The following is a 24,056-nucleotide window of genomic DNA, read 5'->3' on the forward strand; positions in this document are numbered from 1 at the left end:
GTGGCCTTCAGGTTATAGAACAAGTTCCGTACCCATTATACTACTAGCGCCCATGAGGCTGGGTAAGGTTACGTGCTAATTGTTATAAAAGAAACAGTCTTAACAAGCAAGTTCCAATTCATCTCCTGTTTCCTGAAAATAATAATATCAAACCCTCTCACCAGCATTATCAGTGTGCAAGCCCTGCTTGGACAACAATACATCAAAGTACATAAAGCCCACATTGGAATGGTAAGACATATTTAATTCCTTAACCAAACAGCAAGCTGTTGGTCTCATTTAAGGTTCAGTACAAAGTGACAATTCCATACACCAGGGTTGAGAGCAAGACAGAAAGGTCCAGATCAGCTGCACTTTCTGCCCTGCACTTTTGTTTTCCCTGTAGTAAAATGGTGGATATTTAGTAATAATGCATTATTGATATGCAAACATGTATCTCATATGAACCTATTACTACTATATGTTTTAAAGTCATTTGTTTGTATGGAACTGTACCAGTAGACTAGAATCTATGATGTTCTGTGTTTCTGTATTTTGCTCAGTTCCTGGGCTGATTCTCTCATTTATAACTGCCATTTTGTGCATTTTAAGCCTCTCAGCCATTTTAGTTTAGATTGGTCTCACAAATAAAGACCTCCTAACCCTCTTATCACAACACCCCTCTCCCTCCTCCCCAGGCACAGCCTGGCCATCACGTTACCAACGAAGATCCAGGTGACTGAAACAGTCGCATCACTCCCATTTCCTTTTCCTTATCGAATACAGCGAGCCCTAATCTCGTTACCTCAGAAACAACAGGATTACGCCAAAGTTTTCTGCTAGAGAGTCACAATAAAGCAGCCAAACAAAAGGAAGACAACCAGAGAGAGGAAGAGAGAGAGAGAGAGAGAGAGAGAAAGAGAGAGAGAAAAACGCCTTGGATAAACAAGTGTGACCTCTCCCCCTGATTACATTACAGTAATTTTCCACGTAACAGACACGGAACCAGAGGCTGAGGTCCAGGCCCAGGCTTTACAGACACAAAAACATGAAGATTGACAAACAGAGGAAGACCGCATTTCCTTCAAGGAGCGTGAGACTCTGGCAGGCTCCCGAGGGGCAGAGGCGGTAAAGGCACCAGATGCGAGATCAGGCCAGGCCCTCCAACGCCGTTGTTGACTAACAACGTCTACGTCGTTAGTCAACAATGCCTTTGAGCCAACAGCAGTGGGACATGGATGGGCCCGTCATATCGGGGGTAACGTATAGGGCAACTCAAATTTTAGATCCGTTCCTTACAATGACAAGCCAGACACTCACAGGGTACCAAGCTGAAGTCAGTGAGAGCTGTGCTTCTTCTCCAATCGGGACTAGCTGTCTGCTGCAAAACAGTGTGACCTATTGGATGCAATATAGCCACTACAAACTGTAGGTCTACAGGAACTCTTCCTGTTCCTTCATTTATAATGCAAGTGGATGCAGCATAAGTATATTTAACGTGACAGGTGCTGCAGTGTTGGAAATTTGCATGTCTTTAACCAAACGTAAAAACAAATTTATACTCTCAATTTGATCAACAAAAAAAACAAACAACCACATTAAGAGAGAAATGGAAATCGAGCTATGACTGAGGGGACTTGCAATCAAAAGCCCGGACCTTCAAAATGATAAATTACTATTACATTCAGCATAGGCAACAAAGATGCAACTATGGGGTTAAAATACTAGTCTTTTAAATACATGCAGTGAAAAAAGTAAAAGTCTGCTTTGGTCATTACAGTTTCTAACAATGCATATAAAAATGGAGTTCCCCCCCCCCATCCCTGCAAGATTGCTAAAGCCCTCTTAAGACAAAACACGCCCCTTTAGAAATTGGCTTTCAAACCCTCCTATAACCGATGTAGCCCGGTCGGCAGGGGGGCTGGAATGCGAACACTGTAAAATTGGACTGAGTGGACGTTTTTATTAAAGTAAAAGAAATGCGTTTAGTCCTGAAAAAGTCCACCCCTCTAACGGCTCCTCCATCATGGCTGCAGGTCCCCCGAGGAGCAAGAAGGACCCCCTGCAGAGCTCTTCTGGCCCGCTGGCAGTGGAGAGAGAGGAGAGAGAGAGAGAGAGAGAGAGAGAGGGCTCTACTCCTTTGTCCTGTTTCACTCTTCCTCTCCCTGCTCCTGGCCTGACTCTTTCTCTCTTCTAGCCTCTGAAGGTGTTACGGTCTCCCAACCCACCCCCCTCCAAAAAAATTAAATTAAATTAAAAAATAAGCACTCTAGGATATTTGGTAGGGGGACAGCGTTGATATTCACTAAATAGATGAGAATTATTTTGGTCTGCTTTTCTGTGGCTTAGCTAAAATATAAAAATAATCTACTAAATTTTAATGTCATTTTCTTATACACCAGGAATTTAAGGTTTCAAATATAATCGTAAAGAATGAAAGAAAGGAACAGGGTACAATATCAGTTGACCATCAGCTTTCCGCAGGAAGTATTTCAATTCTATTACAGTGTAGTGCATGTGAATAGGAGCCATTCCCCCTCCCCAGAAAACAGGTATTACAATAACACTAGAAAGCCACAATGGGAAGCACAGTCCTTGTACAGTGGTCCAGGTTCCAAACCACACACAATAAAGTGCAATAAAATACAATAAAGGCATGTGGGTTTTAACACCTCACCTGTGTCAAACATGTGCCTGGAAAACACGCCACCGCACGTGCCTTCACTGTTCTGGGATCAGCCGGCCCCCACCACCCGCTAAACACCACCGGCTGTGAGAGCCTCTCCTGCTAGCTCTGCGCCCATGTGCAAGATTCACCCTGACCGCACTGAATGCTTAAATGAATGAGGAGAGAAGAATCTGCTTGATTGGCCAGGACCGAAAAGAACGTTTGAATACGGTTTGCACATCTGCGGTCGAGCTGAAGAACAGCTGTGGTCCAGGGGAATGCCCTCATAACACGCTATAATCAGTAACCAAGACAACCTCCTGGCAGGAAAAAAGTATTTTCATTCTTTTGACAAAATATAAGAATTTTGGATGACAAAAACATCTCACAGTGAACTTATTTTCAAAAATATTATTTTTATGGAATGGACCTCATAGTGTAGGTTTCAGCATAGTGGAATACATTCTTTGTTCCAGAAAAAGCATTCAGACGTGGTTTTACACTTCTTTCAAGTTTCTTTAGTATAATTTTCGCTCAATTTATTGCAGAAAATTGTTTTTGGCTCTACTCTTATGGGTCTCTCCGCATTAAATCAGCGCTTAATCACGTCCAATTAACATAGCCAATTCTGTTTGCTCAGCTACAGCGGCTACAGAAATGGGCAGTGTACTCCTGCCAAATGAGGTGTTATAACATAGAACCCGGTCAGTTTAAAGGCAGAGTCCAATTCATGAGCGGTATTCTGTCCATAAGGAGTATGATCAGAAGCAAGCACTGCTGTTCCTCAGCTGAACCAAGAGGAGGGATTTCTTTTATGATTAATCAAGTGTAAAAGGCTACTCTCTGTTGGGCACTTACTGCAGAGGGTCTGCTGTGACCTACTGATCAGGCACTGCTTTCCTGTTCAGAGCCCTGAGGCTTTGTAGACTTGTCTATAGCACACGGCCTTCAGTGCAAGGTCTTCAGAACATTCCTCATTTGGTATGGTAGTTTCCTTTTGAGGTGCTCAGAGCAGTCACATCTGAACCAATGACCAATTAGTTGTTCCAATGACCTTTGGTATGCACTTATCGCACGTCGTTTGGATAAAAGCGTCTGCCAAATAAATGTAATGAACCAGCGAATAGTGGCAGTGGTGCTACAGGTGAGTATACGTTTATCGAGCGGAATTTCTCTCCGAATACTGAATAAACCATAAGCTAGCACCATACAGTACGTGCTTCCTGGAGGATCTGACCCGCAAGCTTTCTATGGCAGAACACTATGGACCAAAATTTGGTGCATTTTAATACAGAAGTCAAGCTCCACACAGGGAGTGGATTTACACTTCGGAGTGTATTGAGAGCTAACTCACCTGTAGCACCACTGCCGGTATTTGCTGGATCAGATGTGGCTGCACTGAGCTGCTCTAAAAGAAACTACCCATACAAAATCAGGAATGTTCTGAAGGCCTTTTATCGCACTGAAGCCCTGCCAACTTGGAAAAGTTTTTCCTTCTTTTATTCTCCCCGCAGCAATAAATATATGGTTGCATACTATAGCTGTACACCAGTTACAACATAACATACTGTACTGTTACTGCTTTACTGTTTTATGGGTACAGAATTGTATACACCAATACAGTATGCAGGACTGACTTATGAGTCAGGATAAGAGTACCTGCTAAATAATAACAATAATTCTAACATTGGTAGGTCTTAGTCAGCACACATTAAAAAAAGGTTTGAGGCACAACTGAAGGAGAACATAGAATATTTTTCTGACCTATTTCCAAGGCACTCTTTCAAGACAACCTGACAAATACAAATACTACTTTTTCCCTCTCCCAGTCAGTTCCTCTAAATTCACACACAAGGAAATATCCGGAATATCTGCCTTATTCAACGAAAATAAATAATCTCAGCCTTGTAACTTCTTTCATTTCTCAGAGGTACAGATAGACGAAGGAGAAGGAGAGAGGAACAGACTCTTTTGACTGTGAATTTTGCCTCTATGGCCGCTGTGTATTCCCCAATATTCCTCTTACGTTGCCACAGGGAAGGCCTTTCAGAGTGGTTTAAAGTGGCCGTCGCTGGTGAGACAGGACCGGAAATTCATAAAGTACCAGCGACACGCGATCCTGTCACAGCTCATAAACTGCCGTCTGTACAAACAGCGCTATGCAGAGCAGGGGTATTGCAAAAACAGAGCACCTGCCGTGCCGTCCAGGGTAGACACGTTCCTGGGGACGCATAAAGACACAGCTGAAAGTATTCACATCCCGAATACCGGGGAATGTCCCTTCTCTGTCTACCCCCCTCCCCCCCCAGCACATACCACTGTGTGATCCAACGGCTGCCAGAGCTGCAGTGGCGTTAGCCTTTGCACGCGAACAGCGCTGAACGGTCTCCCGTGCATTACATGTGCTGAATCTTAATTGTAGCAATGGGAGGCAAAGCACACGGTGTGAGAACAGGCCTGGGACTCGAACCCGTGACCCACAGGTTAAATGTTCACGGCTCAGCTCTGCCGCGGCCCTTGATTGCTACACGGCGCGCGGTTGCCTGGAGACGGTGACCCTCGCACGCAGTATGAGGACGGTAATGTAGAGTAACACAGGCGCTTAATGACTCAGTGGTGGGCACGCACTCATTCAACAGACGAGGAGGAGGGGGGAGGTTTGAGGGAGGGTGGTGGGGGGGAGGGGTTAGTGCACGTGGGAGCAGGGGAGGGGCGGGGGGGTGGGCATGTGAACAGGGTTCCAGACGGATCGATGCAGAGGAGCGCACAATCGAATCAGCGGGGAAGAAGAGCGGTGGCGGATGAGGGGAGCGAGGGAGCGGGAAGGGGGTGGCGGGTGGGGTGGGGGGGTGACTCACCAGGCCGTAATGAGAGGCGGTCTCCAGCACGTGCTGCCGGGCGATGCCCAGGGTCTCCAGCAGGGCACCGGTGCCATCCTTAGCCCGGCCGAGGGTGGCGGAGGGGGCGTTCTTCACGACAGACACCACCGACACACAGGCACTCTGCATCTGCTGCCCCAGCCCACTGACCAGACCCCGCAACCCCCCACTCTGGATATAAGCACAGGAGACACAGCACAGCATTACGCACAGTCACATCATTCACACTAACATGCTCCAGTCACATCATTCACACTAACATGCTCCAGTCACATCATTCACACTAACATGCTCCAGTCACATCATTCACACTAACATGCTCCAGTCACATCATTCACACTAACATCCACCAATCACATTCCTCATACTAACATCCTCCAGTCACATCATTCAAACTGACATCCACCAATCACATTCCTCATACGAACATCCTACACAGTAACATCCCCCAGTTACATCTTTCACACTAAAGCATTTAGTACAGTCAGATCCTACATAATAACAGCCTCTCTAGAGACACACTCTCTGACACTTACATCTTTCACACAGTAACATAGTCTGAGAGCACAGCTACATCCTATGCACAGGGACAATTTCCAAGTCATTAATGTTCACTAGACAGTGCGCCTCCCAGTGGCGGCACATCTGACCCTATCTAAAGCAATCTGGCTTCCTTCCAGGCCCCCAGGGGTGCAGGGTGAGTGGATCTGGAAGAGTTACGTAATCAAGCACTTACTGTGTCTTTGATTGTACATCAAATCCCCCATTGCCATTCAACAGCGGGGAGTCTCGGGGGAATGCCTCCTGAATGCAAGTATGCTTAATCACATTTTCTAAACCCTGCAAACAGCAACCCCAAGGTCACATTGAGAACTCTTCCAGTCTACCTTTTTATAGAAAAAATGATAAACCCTGCCCCCTGTGGCTAAACCCCTTAAGACATGCACTCAGTGCATTTTGAGGGTTAATGAATAAAGTCAAATAATCATCTGGCAAAGCCCCTGGCAGCTGACCATGGGAGACAGGATGTACCAGGCAGTTAAGTTGCCATAAGCTCAGGTATGTCTGTGGCCAATCAACAATAAGCTCAGGTATGTTTGTAGCCAATCAACAATAAGCTCAGGTATGTTTGTAGCCAATCAACAATAACCTCAGGTAAGTCTGTAGCCGATCAACACCCTGCAGCAGGTCTGCATTAAATGACAGATCCCACCTTCATAGCCCAGCCAAACTCTGCATCAAGCCATGTGCAAAAAATATGCGGCTAATGAAGTTCAGCCTGCAGGCAGATTGGTAATAAAAGGCTGGCATGGGTTCACAGCGGCCAGACTTCACACTCCTGAGATGCTGAGGCAGGTGAGAGAGCAAAATGAATCTGAATGGCTTTTTCTCAGCGATAGACATTTAATAAACCTTGTTCCTGAGGTCCAGGTGCTGAAAGGGACTTATGTTTCGGAGCTGGCCATGGGCTTGGCCCACTACATCACAGCCATTTTCTCTGTATTTTTCCATGAGAAGGGCACATTAAAACTTGCTAGTTTTGCTATTACAAAAAAACATTCCATCTTCAAAATGTGTTCCACCATGGGTTCAGAGGTGCCGCAAGATATTTTGAGGGTGTGTCCATTCTCTCCATTCTTAGGTTCACTGTATCCAGCTTTATGAGCGGGATGTAACTGGATGGAATCATTGGCAATTATTACTCCTCATTAGTTACATGGTGGAGAGCCCAATTAGGACCCGTGAATCCAAATGAGGTGGCTATTGTGATGCCTGCTGGATAACCAGCCTAATGTATGTCTAGAGACAGGGTCAGGAAAAACTCATGCCACTAATCTAGCACATAGCCACTGATGATGCAATCAAGGAGTAAGCATTGAAAACTAATTTATGGGGTTTTTGATAAAGGATAAGCATATATAATGTGACTTGGACAAACCTACTATCCTAACAATAACTTTTGAGCACACTATTGCTAAGTGTGCAATGGAAACACTACCGGCTGGTCTCGAATATGTAGCTGACCCCAGGCCAGTGGAAGGTGGAGAAACCCCAATAACAGCTAATCCTGGGTCAGTGGAAAGCAGAACCGTCTCAGGTTCACCTCCAAGAACAGAGAGACAATAATCTGCGATTTTGCGTAACTCTGCACCTTCAGCACCTCCCCCTCCTTCTTCTTCCTCCTCTCCTTCTCAGTCTGCTTGTCTGTGCCCCCAAAAAGCCCCTCCACAGTGCTCTGCAGCCCCAGGACGACGCCTCCCGCCATCTCCAGGTTCTTTGCGGCAATGGCTGTCTGTGGGGAGAGAGTCAGAAAAGCATTTATTCGTTCAGTTACCATTTTTCATTAACATTTTACTATCGTACAAGAAAGAAATGCTATTTGCAGGCCAGTCCCATCACAGGTCAAGCCAAACAGCACTCAGCCAGCATCTGATTTTCAATCCACAGTCCACTGACTGCACCGGGCAGTCAATTCGCACGCTTGGCATCTGATTGGCCGGTGGAATTGCAGGTGTGCAATAAGAAGAGGACAATCCCACCAGATGAATCCCTCCCTCCCTCAGTAACCCTACAGGCGATTATGCAGGGTTCCTAGCCACAGTCAGCACTGGCATGGTCCAAACTGGGGTGGGCCAATTAAAGACATTTAATGAACACATTTCACAGTCCATTCACTGCCTTTAGGGAAGGGGTTTCCTCTCTTGCTCCAACCAAGTTTGCCCAGGTGACAGCTCAGTGATCATAAACTCAGCTGCAGACTGAACACATTTGACCCACAATGGTCTGCTAAGTAATGTTACTCTGAGTGCCAAGTAAAAAAAAAAAAATTAAGTTAGTTCATAAGCTGTAGCTAACAAATATTCAACTGTACAAAATATAAAATAAATCAAGCAAGGTAATAAAAGAAACTTGTAATCTGAATGTGTTCAACAGAAGTGGGCCACCAATTGCAAAGGGTAAGCTAAATCGGCAAACTGGCAGGCCTTGATATTAATCAGAATCAGATGTAGGACAGGGGACCACGCAGGTACATAACTGCAGGCTTATATAAACCAGATCAGAGGTCTTTGTCCACAGACAATGGACCATAGTCTTCCTCCCCCTTGGCCTCTTAGCACACTTGCAGGTAAATGATCGCCTCTTCAGCTTCCATTGAGTGGTTCCACAGAGAAAGTGTGCCACGTAACCTAGTTATCCACGCAGGCTCACGTAACAGCTCTTTCTCCATGCGCAGGTCTATTGAAAGAGTGAAAAGGTGACCAGGCCCATACAGAGCCAAGTTCTTCAGAATCCAGGCAGCTTCAAGGAAAGGAACACATACACACACACACGAACACACACACGCACACCGACTGCAAAATCGCACACAAACACGAATGGGCACACATGAAAATGCACAGATGCACACAGATACACACACATAGCATTTTTCTGCAGGTTTTGTGCTCCTCTTTGGAACAATGCTAAAGCTGTTCACAGCGCAGAGTAATCTACACACCTCGAAATAACTCTGAACAGGACCCATCATCAAAACGCAGCATTCTTCCTCTTTGTGCGTGCATATGCGGCAAAATGCCGGCGAACATTAAAAAAAAATAACAATACAGAAGAGCATGTGATGAGCTCATGGTCACAGCGTGACAGAGTTTTTTTTTTTTTTTAGCGTGACAAAAATTTTCAGAAGACATAAATCGCTGAACGAGAGCAATTGAATAGGAAAAGAAACAGTTATTTTAAGGCCCATTTCTTTGGCCTAAATGGTTTTGGGATGAGAATTTTTGACAAACACAAACAAGCAATTCATGTGCATTGTAGCCACGTTCATTGCTCGTGCCTCATGCTAGTGCCTCTGCTGGAACTTTCTTTAAGAATCTGACAGAGAAAGGTCTTTAGCGTTCACCTGCATGTACGCTGACCTCTCTCCAACATAAATGACCTTAACATCATTCTTTTTCACTGGAATTTGACACGACCGTTATTTTTTTCTTCTTTTTTCATGGAGACAGGCCAATAATTTTGACTACTACATTGACAATGTTTATGAGAAATTATTAAGAGAATAAATCCAATCAATGTATAGGCTCGATCTCCCACGGCTTGACTGCGTTTGCATTTGTTTACATTGAGCCGGACAGGTCTGATGCTGTGCAGTGACGCAAAAGGGGCTTTGACAAGGGGCGAATAATTTGAGTCGGGGTGCTGCCGTACTCTCAGAAATGCATAGAGCAAACAGATGAAGTATTCCACCGGCTATGTGTGACGCCTCCTACTGACAATTACACGGAAGTGTAATTCTACCAAAGCAACTGGATACACATTTACCATATAATTTACACATGAATTTGTCTATACTTCAGGGGTTGCATAACATACATGCAAAAAAAATACATGGAGAGCATCCATCAATGATTTTCATTTGAAACGTCAAGTGTCATACGGAACGGAGTGTTTCCACACCAAGTGTCGTGTGAATGGATTCCGACAGACCAGATAGGTAGTTCCAAACTGAAACCCATAATCATCCCATTGCTGAACGATAAGGCTTGCATTCTGGGAAAATGGAAAAAGGAAAATGGGAGGGGGAAGAAGTAGAGAAATTTTGATTGGTGCCTACTTGTGAAAGCACTAGGACCTCAAATTTAGCTGGTGAGTAGGGATACACCACTCTGCTGTGCTGTATTATGTACACAGCACGGCAGAGTGGTGTATCCCTACTCACCAGCTAAATAATTTATCTCTATAAAACCGATAGGATGAGTTACTGCAGAAGGACACCACTATGCTGCACTTGACAGTGAGACAGTACCAACACAAGTGGAGCTACAGCAGAACCATATCGCTTGGCAATCCCAACCTGAGAACCTAGCATCACAGGCTACAAGCAGGAGGACAAGCTCACATCAACAGCTCTCTTAGACCACAGCCTTTCAGCATGAATGCTTTTTACTTGCCTAGCATAATATTATTCTTAACATTCATGTTTGAACTAGCAACCATATGATACGTCATAGTGGTGGTTAGCTGGCTAGCCAGCATAACATGTTTTCATTTTTTTGGCCACTTTGAAAGTTGAGCAATGATGTTAAATCTATTGCAGACAGAAACACAAGTGTTAGCACAGTATGTTTGCTTGCCACATTAGCACACTGTTGAAAGCATGAAACTTGCAATCAGCTTATCATCAGTCAACACTGATGGATGACAAGAGAAGCTATATTTAGAGTGTGTTTTATATTTAGGATGATTTCATGATGTGCATGCATGAATTCTTCTGTCCAACCCTGCTGTCCTTTTTCTCTTCAGTTTGGTGTGAACTAATCGCTCACATGAGTGAGAATGGACTCCACCAGGTAATTTTTTCCCCCTCAGGCTAAACATAAACTGTATATTGTCTGAGAGATTCAGGGATTTATTTCCCTTTTTTAGAGAAATGCATAAATAATGTGGAGCTAAGAGTGTTGCTAGGTATAACCTGCTAATATACAGTCCAACATTGTAAAAACCGGCACAAGTATAGTTTTCGCCACATTACTGACCTCCTGGGTGCCAACAACAATGAGGATCATGGGAAATCTCACGATTTTTTAGATTTCAGCAAGCAAGGGGCACAGGACATAGCTATGTGAAGTCAAGCCTACCCCGCAGGTCAGCCCAACAGAACGCACGGGATAACTGAATGTGCAGAAGAGGCGACGGGAAGATGAAATCATCCCGCACGATGTTCTGATTTCTCGGCATTGCCAGCCCGCTAATGAAAAATGTATGAAATATTCACCACGTTGCCACTTAGTGCCACCGATTTGTTCCCCTATAATTAGTGACTAGACACGAACGAGCATTCGTCCCAGATTAGCTCTGTTGACATAATCGGTTATTCACGCCGCGAGCTGCAGCAGTCTGCTCGGATTCACTGACAATGACAAGGAGACAAGGGGAACAGACCGTCCTCATGCGTCTGGGCCGCTGTCTGTCTCTCAGATCCTAAGAGTCCTCTGGGTCGCAAGATGGATGCTTACTGTATGTGCCAGGAATGTAGGACAGCTAGTACAAACGGTACAAACAGTGCAGATAGCCAGCACTCGTTACGCGCTTGCACGTTGCAAGTACACGTCAAAACCCTCGACGGCACATGGCGTCACAAACAACACGGAAAAGAAACACCTGCTCAAACCTGGAACGAAAGAACAACCTTCTGTTTGAGGCGTCTCAGGTCTAACAAAACACTGCACCAGCCACAAGACCTGAAATTAGTCTCACCTAGGGGTGTGTAGAGATGACAATATCTGTATCTATACCTTTATTCACAGGCTTCTGTTCAACAAACAAAATTATTTGCATTTGGACAGAAAACCAGACGTGGGTGTGGCTTTTGCCAGTCTCAGGTAATGTGCACTGGCATTACAACTGATGTGCTTTCAATACAGCACACTGACATATCATACATTAGATAATTGCTGTAGTTTACAAGCAACTGTAATCTAAATGCTCAAAACGATTAGACATTAAATACAACCACATATTATAACAGTCTCTCTGTCTGAGCATTACAACTGCAAGCTCTAGATACACTAGACACTGCAGGTGCTGTGGGAACAGGCAGCTCCGTCACATCTACAAACCTCAACTACAGAATCTTCTGTGTCCGCTGTAAATCTGCTCAGATACAAACCTACAGGGAATGGGGGTTATTCAGAACTCTGGAATGTTATTAACATTGAAATAAAACATTATTACTAAACATTTTTATTTTAGTTTGCATCGTTTAATGGTTACTTGCATTACTCTAGGCTCTCATTTTTAGCTATAAGTCCTTTAATTAGTCATCAAAATATTGTGAGTAGAAATATAACACCATTTTCTTAAAATGTTGGTTTTCTGAAATAAAACACGGCATAATAAACGCCTATATCTGACAAAAGAAAGCAAAAAATTCTACCTGTTTTGAATTCTCAAAAATGAAAACATTACAAATTGCAGGGTTAGTTCATGTCAAAGAATGTAGCCCGTGTATGTCAATTACGGATGAACCAAAAGCTATTAACCAAGAAGGATGCACATGGCAACCTACGAGTTCAAAGCAAGCCAGGGATGGCTCTTGCTATGAGATAAAAGCATCGAGACTCCGCATTGGTGAGGAAACGCTGAATGATGAGCTGCAGTCCGCAGATGCAAAGATGGCTCTGAACAATCCAGCTCAACTTAAACTGCTGCCAGCACTGTAAATTAATAAATTCATCCAGTGTCAAGAAATGCATTACAATGTGCTTTTATTGTGAACAAGAAAGTATTATTATTTTCTCTACATTACGCTGCTCCTTTGGAACTAGCAGATTTTAGATGTACCCAACATGTAGATATACTGTGCACTCAGTAGCCACTTTATTCGGTATACCTGCTCATTAATGCGAACAGGAAGCTCTTTCACACAGCAAATCGTGTGGCTGCAAGTCAACATGTAAAGCATGCAGACATGATGAAGAGGATTAGTTGTTGTTCAACCAGTCATTAGAATAAGTAAGATGTGTGATCGAAGCAACTTTGACCATGGTGTGATTGTTGGTGCCAGACATGGTGGTTGCAGCATTTCATAAACGGAGGCCTTCCAGGGATTTTCACACACTACAGTTTAGTTTATAAAGAATGGCACAACAAAAAACATCCAATAAGCAGCAGTTTTAAAACGCCTTGCTAATGAGAGGTCATAAGAGAATGAGCAGACTTGTTCAAGCTAACAGCAAGGCCACAAATGCTCAATTAACAGTTTTTTCACAACAGTAATGTGCAGAAGGGCATCTCTGAATACACAACACGATGAACCTTGAAGCGGACAAGCTACAGCAGGTCATGCCGGGTCCCACTCCTGTCAGCTAAGAACAGGAAGATGAGACTGCCGTGGGCATGTGATCACCAAAACTGGACGATTGAAGTTTGGAAATTGATCCCTTGACTGATCCCTTGGTTTGATGAATCACAATTTCTGCGCCGACGTGCAGATGATATGGTAAGAATTTGGCATAAAACTGTATGAATTCATGGATCTATCCTACCCTGTGTCAAAGGTGCAGGCTGGTGGTGGGGGTAATGGAGTGGGGAATTTTTTCTTGGCGCACATTAAGCCTCTTGATACCAAATGAGCATCATTTGAGTGTGACAGCATACCATGGATACACCCAGAAGGATAATGAAGCACGTCACAAAGCACATATCATCTCAAGCTGGTTCCACAAACGTGATGGAAACTTCAGTTCACTCCAATGGCCTGCAGTCCAGAGCCTGCAATCCAACAGAGCACCTTTGGGATGAGGTGGAATGGGAGCCGTGCAGCAAGAATGCGCGGCTGAAAAATCTGCAGGAACTCCGTGGTGCTAAAATATCTACGGAATGTTTCCAGCACCTTGTTCAATCCATACCATAAAGAATTTAGGCTGGTCCGGGGGGGGGGGCAAAAGGGGGTCATACCCAGTACTAGATAGGTGCACCATATAAAAGAATCCACTGAGTGCGGTGCAGTGAGTACATAACATAATTAGATAAAATACCCTGCTAAATACATATAGCAGACAGGACGCAGCTAAGAACGATGCACAATGAATGCGGGAGAAAAAAAACTGGATTTATGCACAGGCAAATTCTATGTAGCTCGAATGCATTAATGTTAATAGACCATGCAAAACAAATGTAAAAGCTCAAACATTGTACAGAGGAACAGAGTTTAAAAATAACTACCACCGAGTGCTTATATTAGAAAAAAGCTGGTCTAACATTATATTACTGCAACAGTGAAGTTTTAAAACATGTCTGAGGAAAAAAAAAAAGCACATTAAGTGTGTACATTAAACATAATCAATGGTGTGGGACACAGTAAACAAAGAGAAATAGTACTCAAACAGTGTTGTTTCTCCCAAGTGATGATTTTACTGTGCAGGAAAACAGGACAATGTCAACCACCCTGGCCTTAGTACTGGCCTCTTTCTTGCTTATTTGGAGGCTACGACTGAGGGGGGGGGGGAGGGGTTTACTTGATTAACTGGTAAATCCAGCTGTCAATCAGCTTATTGTAATAGGGTATCTACAGCTTTCAAGAGGGGCCAGAGGAAGACCAGTGTGGAGGAAGCAGAGTCCCGTTTGACTGTGCAGTAACACCATCAAATTTGGGATACTGCAGCGGCACTGCCGTATCTCACGGAACGCTGATGCCCTGCCCTGCCCCGTCCACTCTGTCGCTCACCAGCGGAGTCACGCCCGGCACGCCCATGACCAGCTGTCGGCCCCGGGTCCCGGTGCGGCGCAGCCGGCTGGCGGTGTGGCTGTAGGCCCGTCGGCACACGGTGCTGGCCAGGGTGCCCAGCCTCCTGTACCCGGGCTGAGAGGCAGGGTCCTCCCCGTCAGCGCCCTCCTCCCACGGAGCTTCCTCCTCTGGAGGAAGAGAGGAGGGACACGCTTACCAGCCACAGAACGGGTCAGGAGTACAGCAATGCTTCTTTTAAAACTCCAGGCCCACTAAAGTAGCCACACTGTAGCCAATGTCAACACCAACATCTACAATAAATAACCTCCCCTAAAGTACAGAGCATTATGGGAGGTGACAAAGGGGTCCCTCTCACCTGTTTCCAACGGCATATCTTTTATGAATTAATTGAAACTTTGATTTAACTTAACCAGGGGAGCCGCTCTGAAATTAAATTATCTTCTTCCAGGGAGAGCTGGCAAGAAGGAAGCGATGCATACACACAGACTTCTATTAAAAACAATTCAAAGATAACAATCTGAGAAACAAATCCTTCCACACAGTGACAATTAATCATGTTTTGAAATTACATTACAGCTTCCCAATCCAAGACGTTTCTATAAATTGTTGTTTGACCACAGCGCATAATAACCAAAATACTTTTCCCCCAAAATGTCAGTAGTCCCAGACACAGACAGGCAAAGATAGTGAAAGTACACCACTGCTTTAACCTTTGAGGTTGTAGAGAGATCCTGTTTACCACTGAAGATAATTCACAGTGATGAATGAGTGCATTTATGATTGAACCACAGTGCCCCATGATAAACAGTATTCATATTCAATAAAACATCTCCTTTTTTGCAGTTAACCAAAAACATGATCGGTTTGTTTTTTTAAAAATCCAAGTAAATGCTGTGGCCAGTAATGGAGGGATGAATTTAGTGTCTGGAAACTCACATGCACGCACACGCACTTCTTTGCAATTTCCTTTAACAATTTCAGAAAGGTTATGTTCTTTATATTTCATTAAAGCTAATTATACCAATGACATGACATCCAATTGCCTGGCATGCTCTCATGCATTATGCACTGGCATTGCTTGATGATTCAATGGCATGATTCAGGGTGTGCACATTGCATATAACACTAACACAAACACACAACAGGATGCTATCTGCTCCTGCAACTTAACAAGCAGCCCAAGGTTGCATTGTAGCTGGAGTGGAATTGTTCAACCTTCTTTGTTCATGTTCATTTTCTAAATTATGACAAAGTACCTGTCTTTCTGTCCACCGAGAATAAAAATTGTTAATTTTTCTTCCAACTGCTACCACTTTTGCACATGGCAATTTCATTACAACTTGCTTTGTTTCTATGAAACGCTTTAGTGAAGTGCTGTGAAATAATGCTATTTTGACATTAGACTATATACATTAGCTATAAAAAATGTGACTGGCTGGGGAACGGGCTAATGCCTTGGATTGGATTTGCAGACATTGAGAAAAGATCCATTAGGGAGATTTTTGTCTGGGTGAGGAGACAGGGTGGCATTAAAAGCGCCAGTTAGGAGACGAGGGACGAGCTTAGCAGGCGGCGCGAGAGCAGCATCGGTGGCACGGTGCCAGGAGGGCGGGAGGAGCACGTGGCACAGACTGGCGCGGCTCTGCCCGCACGTGTCCCCCTCCGAGGGGACTGCGGTCGGGCGCTACTCGGAGGAGCTTCCTCAGAGGGACGGGATGCCGGCATTCCCATGAGCCTCTCCACTCCTGGCCGGCCGACTTCCAGCCTTGAAATCGGCAGGCGAAGGCCGGCCTTGAGAATAACCACACACGGTCCACTAATGAGGCCTTCTCAGAAACGGTGTCCTAGGGTGGCATTAGAATACAATCGCTTTTTTCTTTCTGTCTAAAGCGGTAAGATGCTCGGTTACTGAAAAGATCCAGCCACAGCAGGACCCCCCACCATAGCCCTTCATTGCCCCCCCTTGCGATACTGGCACTGGCACAGTGTGTTCTTTTCCGTTGCTTGGCCACACTGTAAAGACAGTTCAAAGGAATAATACAAACATTTTACCCCCACACCTTTGTGGAGCAGTATGGAGAAGGGATAAGGATCATTTTAATCTGTGTGGTGGTTTTCAGGAGGGTATAAGACTAGTGCTACCTCGTACAGCAGTTTCTAGGTGCTACAATGGCAGTTCTACCTTGTGCAGCATTGTAGGGGTGCTACCAATGACAAACAATAACAGACAGCACTGGGTTTTCTCTGAGAAATATCAGCACTGATACCTAAGCACAGACCGTGACCTTTTAAATAAAACTCATCTGACTTTCAGCCTTTATAAACACAGCCTAGGGAGAAAGTAAAAGCAGCAGACAGTGAAGACATCCAAATTCTCTCTGTGCGCCGTTCCAACGCAAACACTGGAAAGAGTAAGTGGGGGGTTACGTCCTCTCTCCAGACAAAAGTCTGTCCGACTCTGCAACTCTGTGTAAACCACTGGCAAGTGTTCATTTATTCAAACTGCGTATATCCTTTAGAAAACCACAATTATTGGCTTACAGTAAGATTATCAGTTGGCATGGTTCCCTACTGAAGCTAAATGAATCTTATGCTGCCCCTAATTTTGGTGTTTTTGTTTAAAGACAGGAAACTGCAGAGAGAAGTGAATAATAACAGTGATGACAAATTTAATGTACATACTTTTTAGAAAGACCTTTGCTTGGAAGCAGCTGGGGTGCAAAAGTGAATGAGTGAAATTGAACTAAGCAATTATATTTCTACCTTTAATAATGTTTTATCTCAACTGAAATACTCTGTATCATCTTTGGTTTGAGGAGTCTATTATTATGCACATCTGCATGTGAAAATAATTTAACATAATAAAATTGGACTCGTATAACATTATATCATTAGACCAACTAAATATAATATTTAATTTCATTATAATTACTATGACTATGCATTCATTTAATAATATTTTATAACAGATCTCTACAAGATAAATGCCTTTCATTACTTAAAACATAATGATGTTTACTGGTGGAAATTTTTTTTCCACGTGACTAACAAAACTGACTTTAATTATACAATGTCTACACCTAGTGGAAAGTTTAGTGTACTACAACAAGTTAATGACAAGTGCCTGAGCTGGCTGACCAGCTTCCCTATACCATTCAAACTTAACAATTACACATACTGAACGGAACTGCCTGCTCTAATAGAGTTACAACTCCAACAACACTGGCACATTTTGTGAGAGGTTTGAGAAATGCTGAGCAAACACCAGGTCTCCCAGAAGTACGTCAAGAAGTTTCTTAAACTACTAAATTGTATTTGTCAGTCAAAGGGCTCCCCCCCACTCCCCACCCCCCACTCCAGGTTTAGTTATAGTTTTATTCAGTATTACATGACATACCTTATTTAGTCCTGTTTCATTGGCTGCTATTTTTTTTTAGGATTCTAGAATACAAAACCATAGCTCCTCTAAGTACAGTATACAGTATCCTGCCCACTCAGGTGTGAGTAGCATGAGTGTGCTAAGTGAAAAGTGGCCTCAGACTAACAGTCACTTCTGATCTGCCCAGGTCGCTTACCCATCTCCTCGTCGGTCGCAGGGAGGATGTAGTTGACCAGATGCTCGGTGAGGGTGAGGGCGGTGTCTGCCCCCTCGGTGGCCAGGAGGACGGGCCTGCTGTTCATCACGTAGCTCACGCCGTCGCTCACCGTGCTCCAGGTCAGCTGGTAGCCGCCGCCGGCCAAGCCGAGAGCTGCGTCCGAGGTGCTGCTGAAGGTCCCGGCGATGCCCTGCCTGGCTGACTGCACGGCGAGGGCAAAGGCCTCACTGATGTCCGAAGCCAACTGCGTGCGGGACAGACACAGAGGGGAGGGGCGTGAGGCCAAGTGGGCCCCATTACAATTACCCAAAAACCAAAATATACTGTTCAGTTAATTAACCCTTAAGTTAATTAGGTTTTTGGGGATGTTCTTTTCAAAGTTCTTTGTGTTCTAGGACACAAAATTCATAGTGCTCTAGAACTCCATTGCTTTCAGATACCAGTCATGATTGTTACATCAGCATTAGAATGTTCAGTTAAGAACATTCTAATGTCATATTTGTGATCTTACAAATTAAAAGGTTAATAAACTGAGAAAAGGAGCAAATCGCCATCTACTGGCAGCAATCATGTACTGAATTTACGCTTTAGCAGAACATCAGATTGCCATTTCTGCATTGTAGTTTTACGACTGTAAATTCCATGTTCCTGCCACTCAGAAGTGTAGCATATTTGTTGTTGGGTTGTGTTCTGGAGTGGGATTAAATGCCCTGCAACTTTCGATTGGCTAGTTGAAATCATAGTGGCAGCAGAAAATATATTCAGTTGCTTTTCTCTTACCACTATTTGTGTAGAGAAAGTGCTGGTTTGATTTTTTTTACATTACACAGTAATGGCAAACAGGAAATAGTGCTTGAATGCTCTGCCCACAGTAACACTGGTAATGAATACTTGGTCATTGTCAATTGTGTGAAAGGCTAACCGAACAAAATGTGGATAATACTGCCCCCCACCTTCTCAGGGGGGTACTGCAGAGCCGGGATCTTTTTCTCAAGTCGATCCAGTCCTCTACAGGCCAGGTTGTTGACAGCTTCAACTGGGTACAGAGAGGGAGGAATTGCAGCATATCACATCACAAAAGTGGCCATGTTCCAAGGTTAAGAATTCTACCTTTTAAAGGATTGTATGTTGGTTGGTCGGGGGGAACAAGGTGGTAGGGGCAGAGTTTGTATTAAAAGCTTAATACCAGGGAAGATGTCCATGGCACCCTCAGACAGTAAAGTCTGGCGTTTCAGGGATCCAGCTACTTTTTAATAGGATAAAAGCTTTGTGTCCCTGATGCACTTGATGTTCAAGGGTGGAAAATTCATAACCTTTGGTCAAAATAGGCTGGACTGCTCAATATTGTGAAATGTCCAACTGGACCCAAAAAACCCCCCACATATTTTCCTCATATTTCCCAATTAACCTGAAATCACAAAGTTTGCATGCTACAGCAGACATATGTTGCAATAACAGTATGCAATACCACAGTAAAGTTCATTCCACACTGAAAAAGCAGGACAGAGTGTCACAACCTGAAAAAACCCAAGGGACACGTGGCAGACTGAGTGGACCTCATATTCAACCAGAGTTCTCTTTGACACAAAACTGGACTGCCCCCAGTCTACTAGCACTAGCAAAGGCACTCTCAATTAAGGCATGCTATAAAAATAAATAAATAAATCAACCCTTTGTCAGGGTTATAGACAGATAGACATATGCGTGTAAGAGATTGTGCATGCATATGTGTGTGTAGAAGAGAATGTATACATTTATATAAGTATGTATATATGCACAAGTGGAAGAGAGTGTGTATGTGCACCTGTCAGAGACAGTGTGTGTACTGCATGTGTATATGTGCATGTGTATAAGAGGGAGTGTGTGTATGTATATATGTGCAAGTATAAGAGAGAGTGTATGTATGTGTATATGTGGAAGTGTATAAGAGAGAGTGAGAGCATGCGTATACGTGCACATGTATAAGAGTGTCTGTGTAAGTATACGTGTACGTGTATAAGAGAGTGTGCGTGCACGTGTGCAGTGCTGACTCTGAGGCTCCAGGCGATGGATGGCCGGCTTCACGCTCCACACGGCCAGGCTCCCGGCGGTCTTGGCGCCCCTCTCGTACACCCCGCACACGGAGCAGATGAGCGGGTGGGTGTGCTTGGTGCTGCTGTAGGTCCTCTCCACCATGTCGCAGGTGGAGCTGATCACCGGCAGGTTGAGGAGCCGCAGAAGCGCACTGCCCTGCAGGGGACGGGACTCAGCCATCACAGGTACGCACAGAACGTCACACACAGAATGTTACACACCCACGCGCTCTCAACCCTACTCCTGGGGACCAACTCTGCATACTGCGATCTGCTCCAACTATAGAAACTGTATTGTAATAAACTGCTAATTGTGCTTAATTAGACACTAATTGTTCTAACTTAGAAGGACTGGCTTACAGCATAAGTAGGATTTTCGTGCTAGGAACAAACGGGGATGTACACACAAGTGTTAGGGTATGTAGTCTACTGTTACACGTGTTCAGTTAGTACTGTATGGAAATTAATTGTTTAAAGTGGGGGAAATGTTTTTCAGGCACTGTAGCTCCTAGTGTGCACACGGCAAAGCAGGCTTTTAGAAATTGAGAGCTGTACCTGCAAGCTCCCATCCTTGGTACAGGGGGGCTCTGTTTTTTCTGGTGCCATTGGTGAAGTGAACCTGCAAGAGCAAAAGTATTGATTGTCCTTATTGAACAAATCAGTGAGAACATTTGGAGAAAGAGTGATCATCAAACCGGTCAAGAAAGGATACTCCTTTTTGTGCTATTTCTCCAAAATGATTTTACTCTGGGATAGCATGGGAAACACAATGCCCTACAATGATGTGCAATGTGTTTTTCTTCATTTAAATACAAAACTGCCAATTCAATGTGAGAACCATATCATGTGATTACCATGCTATTGGTATAAATGTCAGCAAAAGGAAAGAGAATTCTGACACATAGCCAGCCCTATTTGATCTGAATTCTACAGTGTCACCAAGCTTGATGGGATTTCTGTTTAGTCACTCGGGGTGTTTGTACACACACCCTACGGTACTGTGTATAATATGGTCTTTATGACCTCATAAACATGTGAATTACAAGATTCTGTGTGTGAAAGCAGAAATGGGATGACCATGACCACCAGGCCAATAATGTATGTATTGCCCACATTTAGCATTGGAGACATCTGATCACAGCAGTGAAGCTCATACATGTCTGACTTTTCAGCAGGATACACAGTAGTTAATTCAACTCTATAAAATGTACTCCATAGGAACTGATTTTACACAGAAATTTTTAGTATGTAAAACCATCAGTTGTCCCTGTCCAATGATGTTTGGATTGAGTCACGTTTGACAAATGATAAATGGTGCTTTTCATTATTTCTGCCTATACCTGCCTGCCTATACCATGTATGTTAATAATTTTCTCTTTTTTGTGTTCTACTTCGGTTTTATCGATTATTATGTATTATGTATTAGTATTATACTCCATTCTTCTTTTGTAAGCTTTTGTAAACATTGAATATTAATTAATTTAATAATCATTACAATGTGAACAGAATGGAAAACAAAGCTCCAAACACAAATCCCTGCCAAAGTCGGACCTTTGATATTGCCTTAATTTGCTAGCCTACAGCGGTAAACAAGCTGGCAGTTGGTTTTACTTTTAAACAGGGATTAATCCACTCGCACTAATCAACTTATTTTATGTCGGTCCAGCACACCCTCATGAAAAAATTGTGTTAACACGTCAACTGTGCAATGCGCTTATTTTATGAACATTTTGCCGCAAAAACAAACGAAAGCAACAGCTGCCGTTTTTGTGCTACCTCCAGCATCAAATTAACATTCACAAACGAATATAACTGAAAGCAATACATTAGGAGCCCCTACGCTGTGGATTTAAGTAAGCCATTTTACTGAAAGATTAACACGCAGAAAGTCGGAAACTCACGGTAAACACGAGCCGAAGGTGGAGCCGCTATCACTGTCTGCGTGACAATTCGAGATGAACAAGACAGGACTTTATGGAGCAGCAACTTCTGAAATACCAGCCGACCCCGCCCACAAGATCCCCAGGTCTACGCACTTTCAATAGTAGGCACTGTGGTGGTGCTTAAACAACACAAAGTTCACTGTCCTTTGACTTCTGGCTATTCTCTTTCAGTAAATTAAACGAACTCACTATTTGATGATACGATTAGACTAATGATATAGACTACTGACACATATGACATAATGTACGATGCTTGCTCAGTCTGAATTTAATTTGATGTAAAAAAAAAAAATAAAAAAAAATCATATGTGTATCAACATAACAATAATCATTATTTAAATTCATGGAATTATTTTCAGAAGCACGGGTTGATTCTCTTCACATAAAACATGTATGAGTTTGGAGCATGTCAAAGTAAAATGCGAGCATAAGAGAAATTTAATTAGTCGTGTGCTTTGTTTCCTCAGTTTTACACTAGAGGACGCCATTTACCTTTGCGTTAGATTTTTGTAGGCACAGCGCGTTAGAAAAATGCAAACAAACAAATCTTTCATCTTCAATTCGCCATGACATGGCAACACAGCAGAGTTAAAAGTAAGATGAAAATTATAAATCTAATTACTATATGAGTGTGCATATGCGGAGCTTTCCAGGTCATAATAAAGGCTCAGATGCTTGGGGTGTACAGATCCAGGCTTGAAGTACTTCTGGATGCTCCATAGAGTCTAAATAAAGTGAATAAGTTCAGATGGGCTTAATGGCCTGCTTTCATTTTTTATGTATTCTTGCTATTCCAACACATGCTGCATATTGTATTATACATACACACAGGCACACTGTTTCTACCAGTCTCCAATGTCTCTACCTCATTTGTATAGTGTGTGTGTGTGTGTGTGTGTGGGCAACCTAAAAATGAGTTTTAAAAAAACAAACCTATTGACACATCCCATGATTTTATCACAAAGTTTCAGTACCATGATGAGGAATTGGGAGAAAAGAATTAATTTCAGCCCCATCTTGCACATCTGCCAGGTTTAGCTAAATCAGTGGTGTCAAACTCGTTGCCATGGAGGGCCGTGTGTATGCAGGTTTTCATTCCAACCAATTAATGCTGCCTTAATTGAGTCCAATTACTCATTCAGCCATATGCGTTTAGCTGCATTGAAGCACAGAATATAAGAAAATTTTTATTTAGACAATGCGGGTCACCATAGACGTCGGGTCACCATTGTGCACAAACCTGCATCCCTAATTCAGCAAATAATTTAACTAATTATATAATCAAGATCTGAGGCTGGAATGAATACCTGCATACACATGGCCCTCCATGGCAACGAGTTTGACACCACTGAGCTAAATAAATGACGTGTGTCGTAGCCTGAGGCATACGCTGATTAACATCATGATCACTACAGACCACGGGTTCAGACCTTCCAACCTCGGCCTGCCTGCCTGCTGCGCTGTTTCAGGTCAGAACCATAGATACCTTCACTGCGCTGTAGTTTGACTTGGCAGATATCTTATGTAACACAGTGGATTAGAGCCTCTCCCTGAATCTTTTAAAATGTATTAGTTTGACCTGGGTTTGTGGGTCTGGTATGTAATCAGCGCTAAAGGAAACACGGCCCTGAAAATTCAACCATGAATGTGAAGGATTTCATCGGAAAAA

General features: G+C 43.6%; 1 protein-coding gene across 1 annotated transcript in view; it reads right to left on the bottom strand.

Annotated features, from left to right (window-relative positions):
* The window catches only part of plin1 (perilipin 1), a 30,689-nt gene extending 8,229 nt beyond the window's left edge, over positions 1-22,460 (bottom strand). Inside the window, exons 1-8 of the mRNA XM_064312050.1 lie at positions 22,346-22,460; positions 21,000-21,063; positions 20,403-20,601; positions 19,326-19,408; positions 18,352-18,616; positions 14,756-14,943; positions 7,679-7,819; positions 5,506-5,697 (exon numbers count right to left, since the gene is read on the bottom strand). Coding sequence (XP_064168120.1) covers positions 5,506-5,697; positions 7,679-7,819; positions 14,756-14,943; positions 18,352-18,616; positions 19,326-19,408; positions 20,403-20,601; positions 21,000-21,050 — 1,119 coding nt within the window. The 5' untranslated portion in view covers positions 21,051-21,063; positions 22,346-22,460. The remainder of the gene's footprint in view (positions 1-5,505; positions 5,698-7,678; positions 7,820-14,755; positions 14,944-18,351; positions 18,617-19,325; positions 19,409-20,402; positions 20,602-20,999; positions 21,064-22,345) is intronic.
* Positions 22,461-24,056: the final 1,596 nt, after the last annotated feature.

The sequence above is a fragment of the Anguilla rostrata genome, chromosome 16 (genome assembly GCF_018555375.3).
Source record: "Anguilla rostrata isolate EN2019 chromosome 16, ASM1855537v3, whole genome shotgun sequence".
Lineage (NCBI taxonomy): Eukaryota > Metazoa > Chordata > Actinopteri > Anguilliformes > Anguillidae > Anguilla > Anguilla rostrata.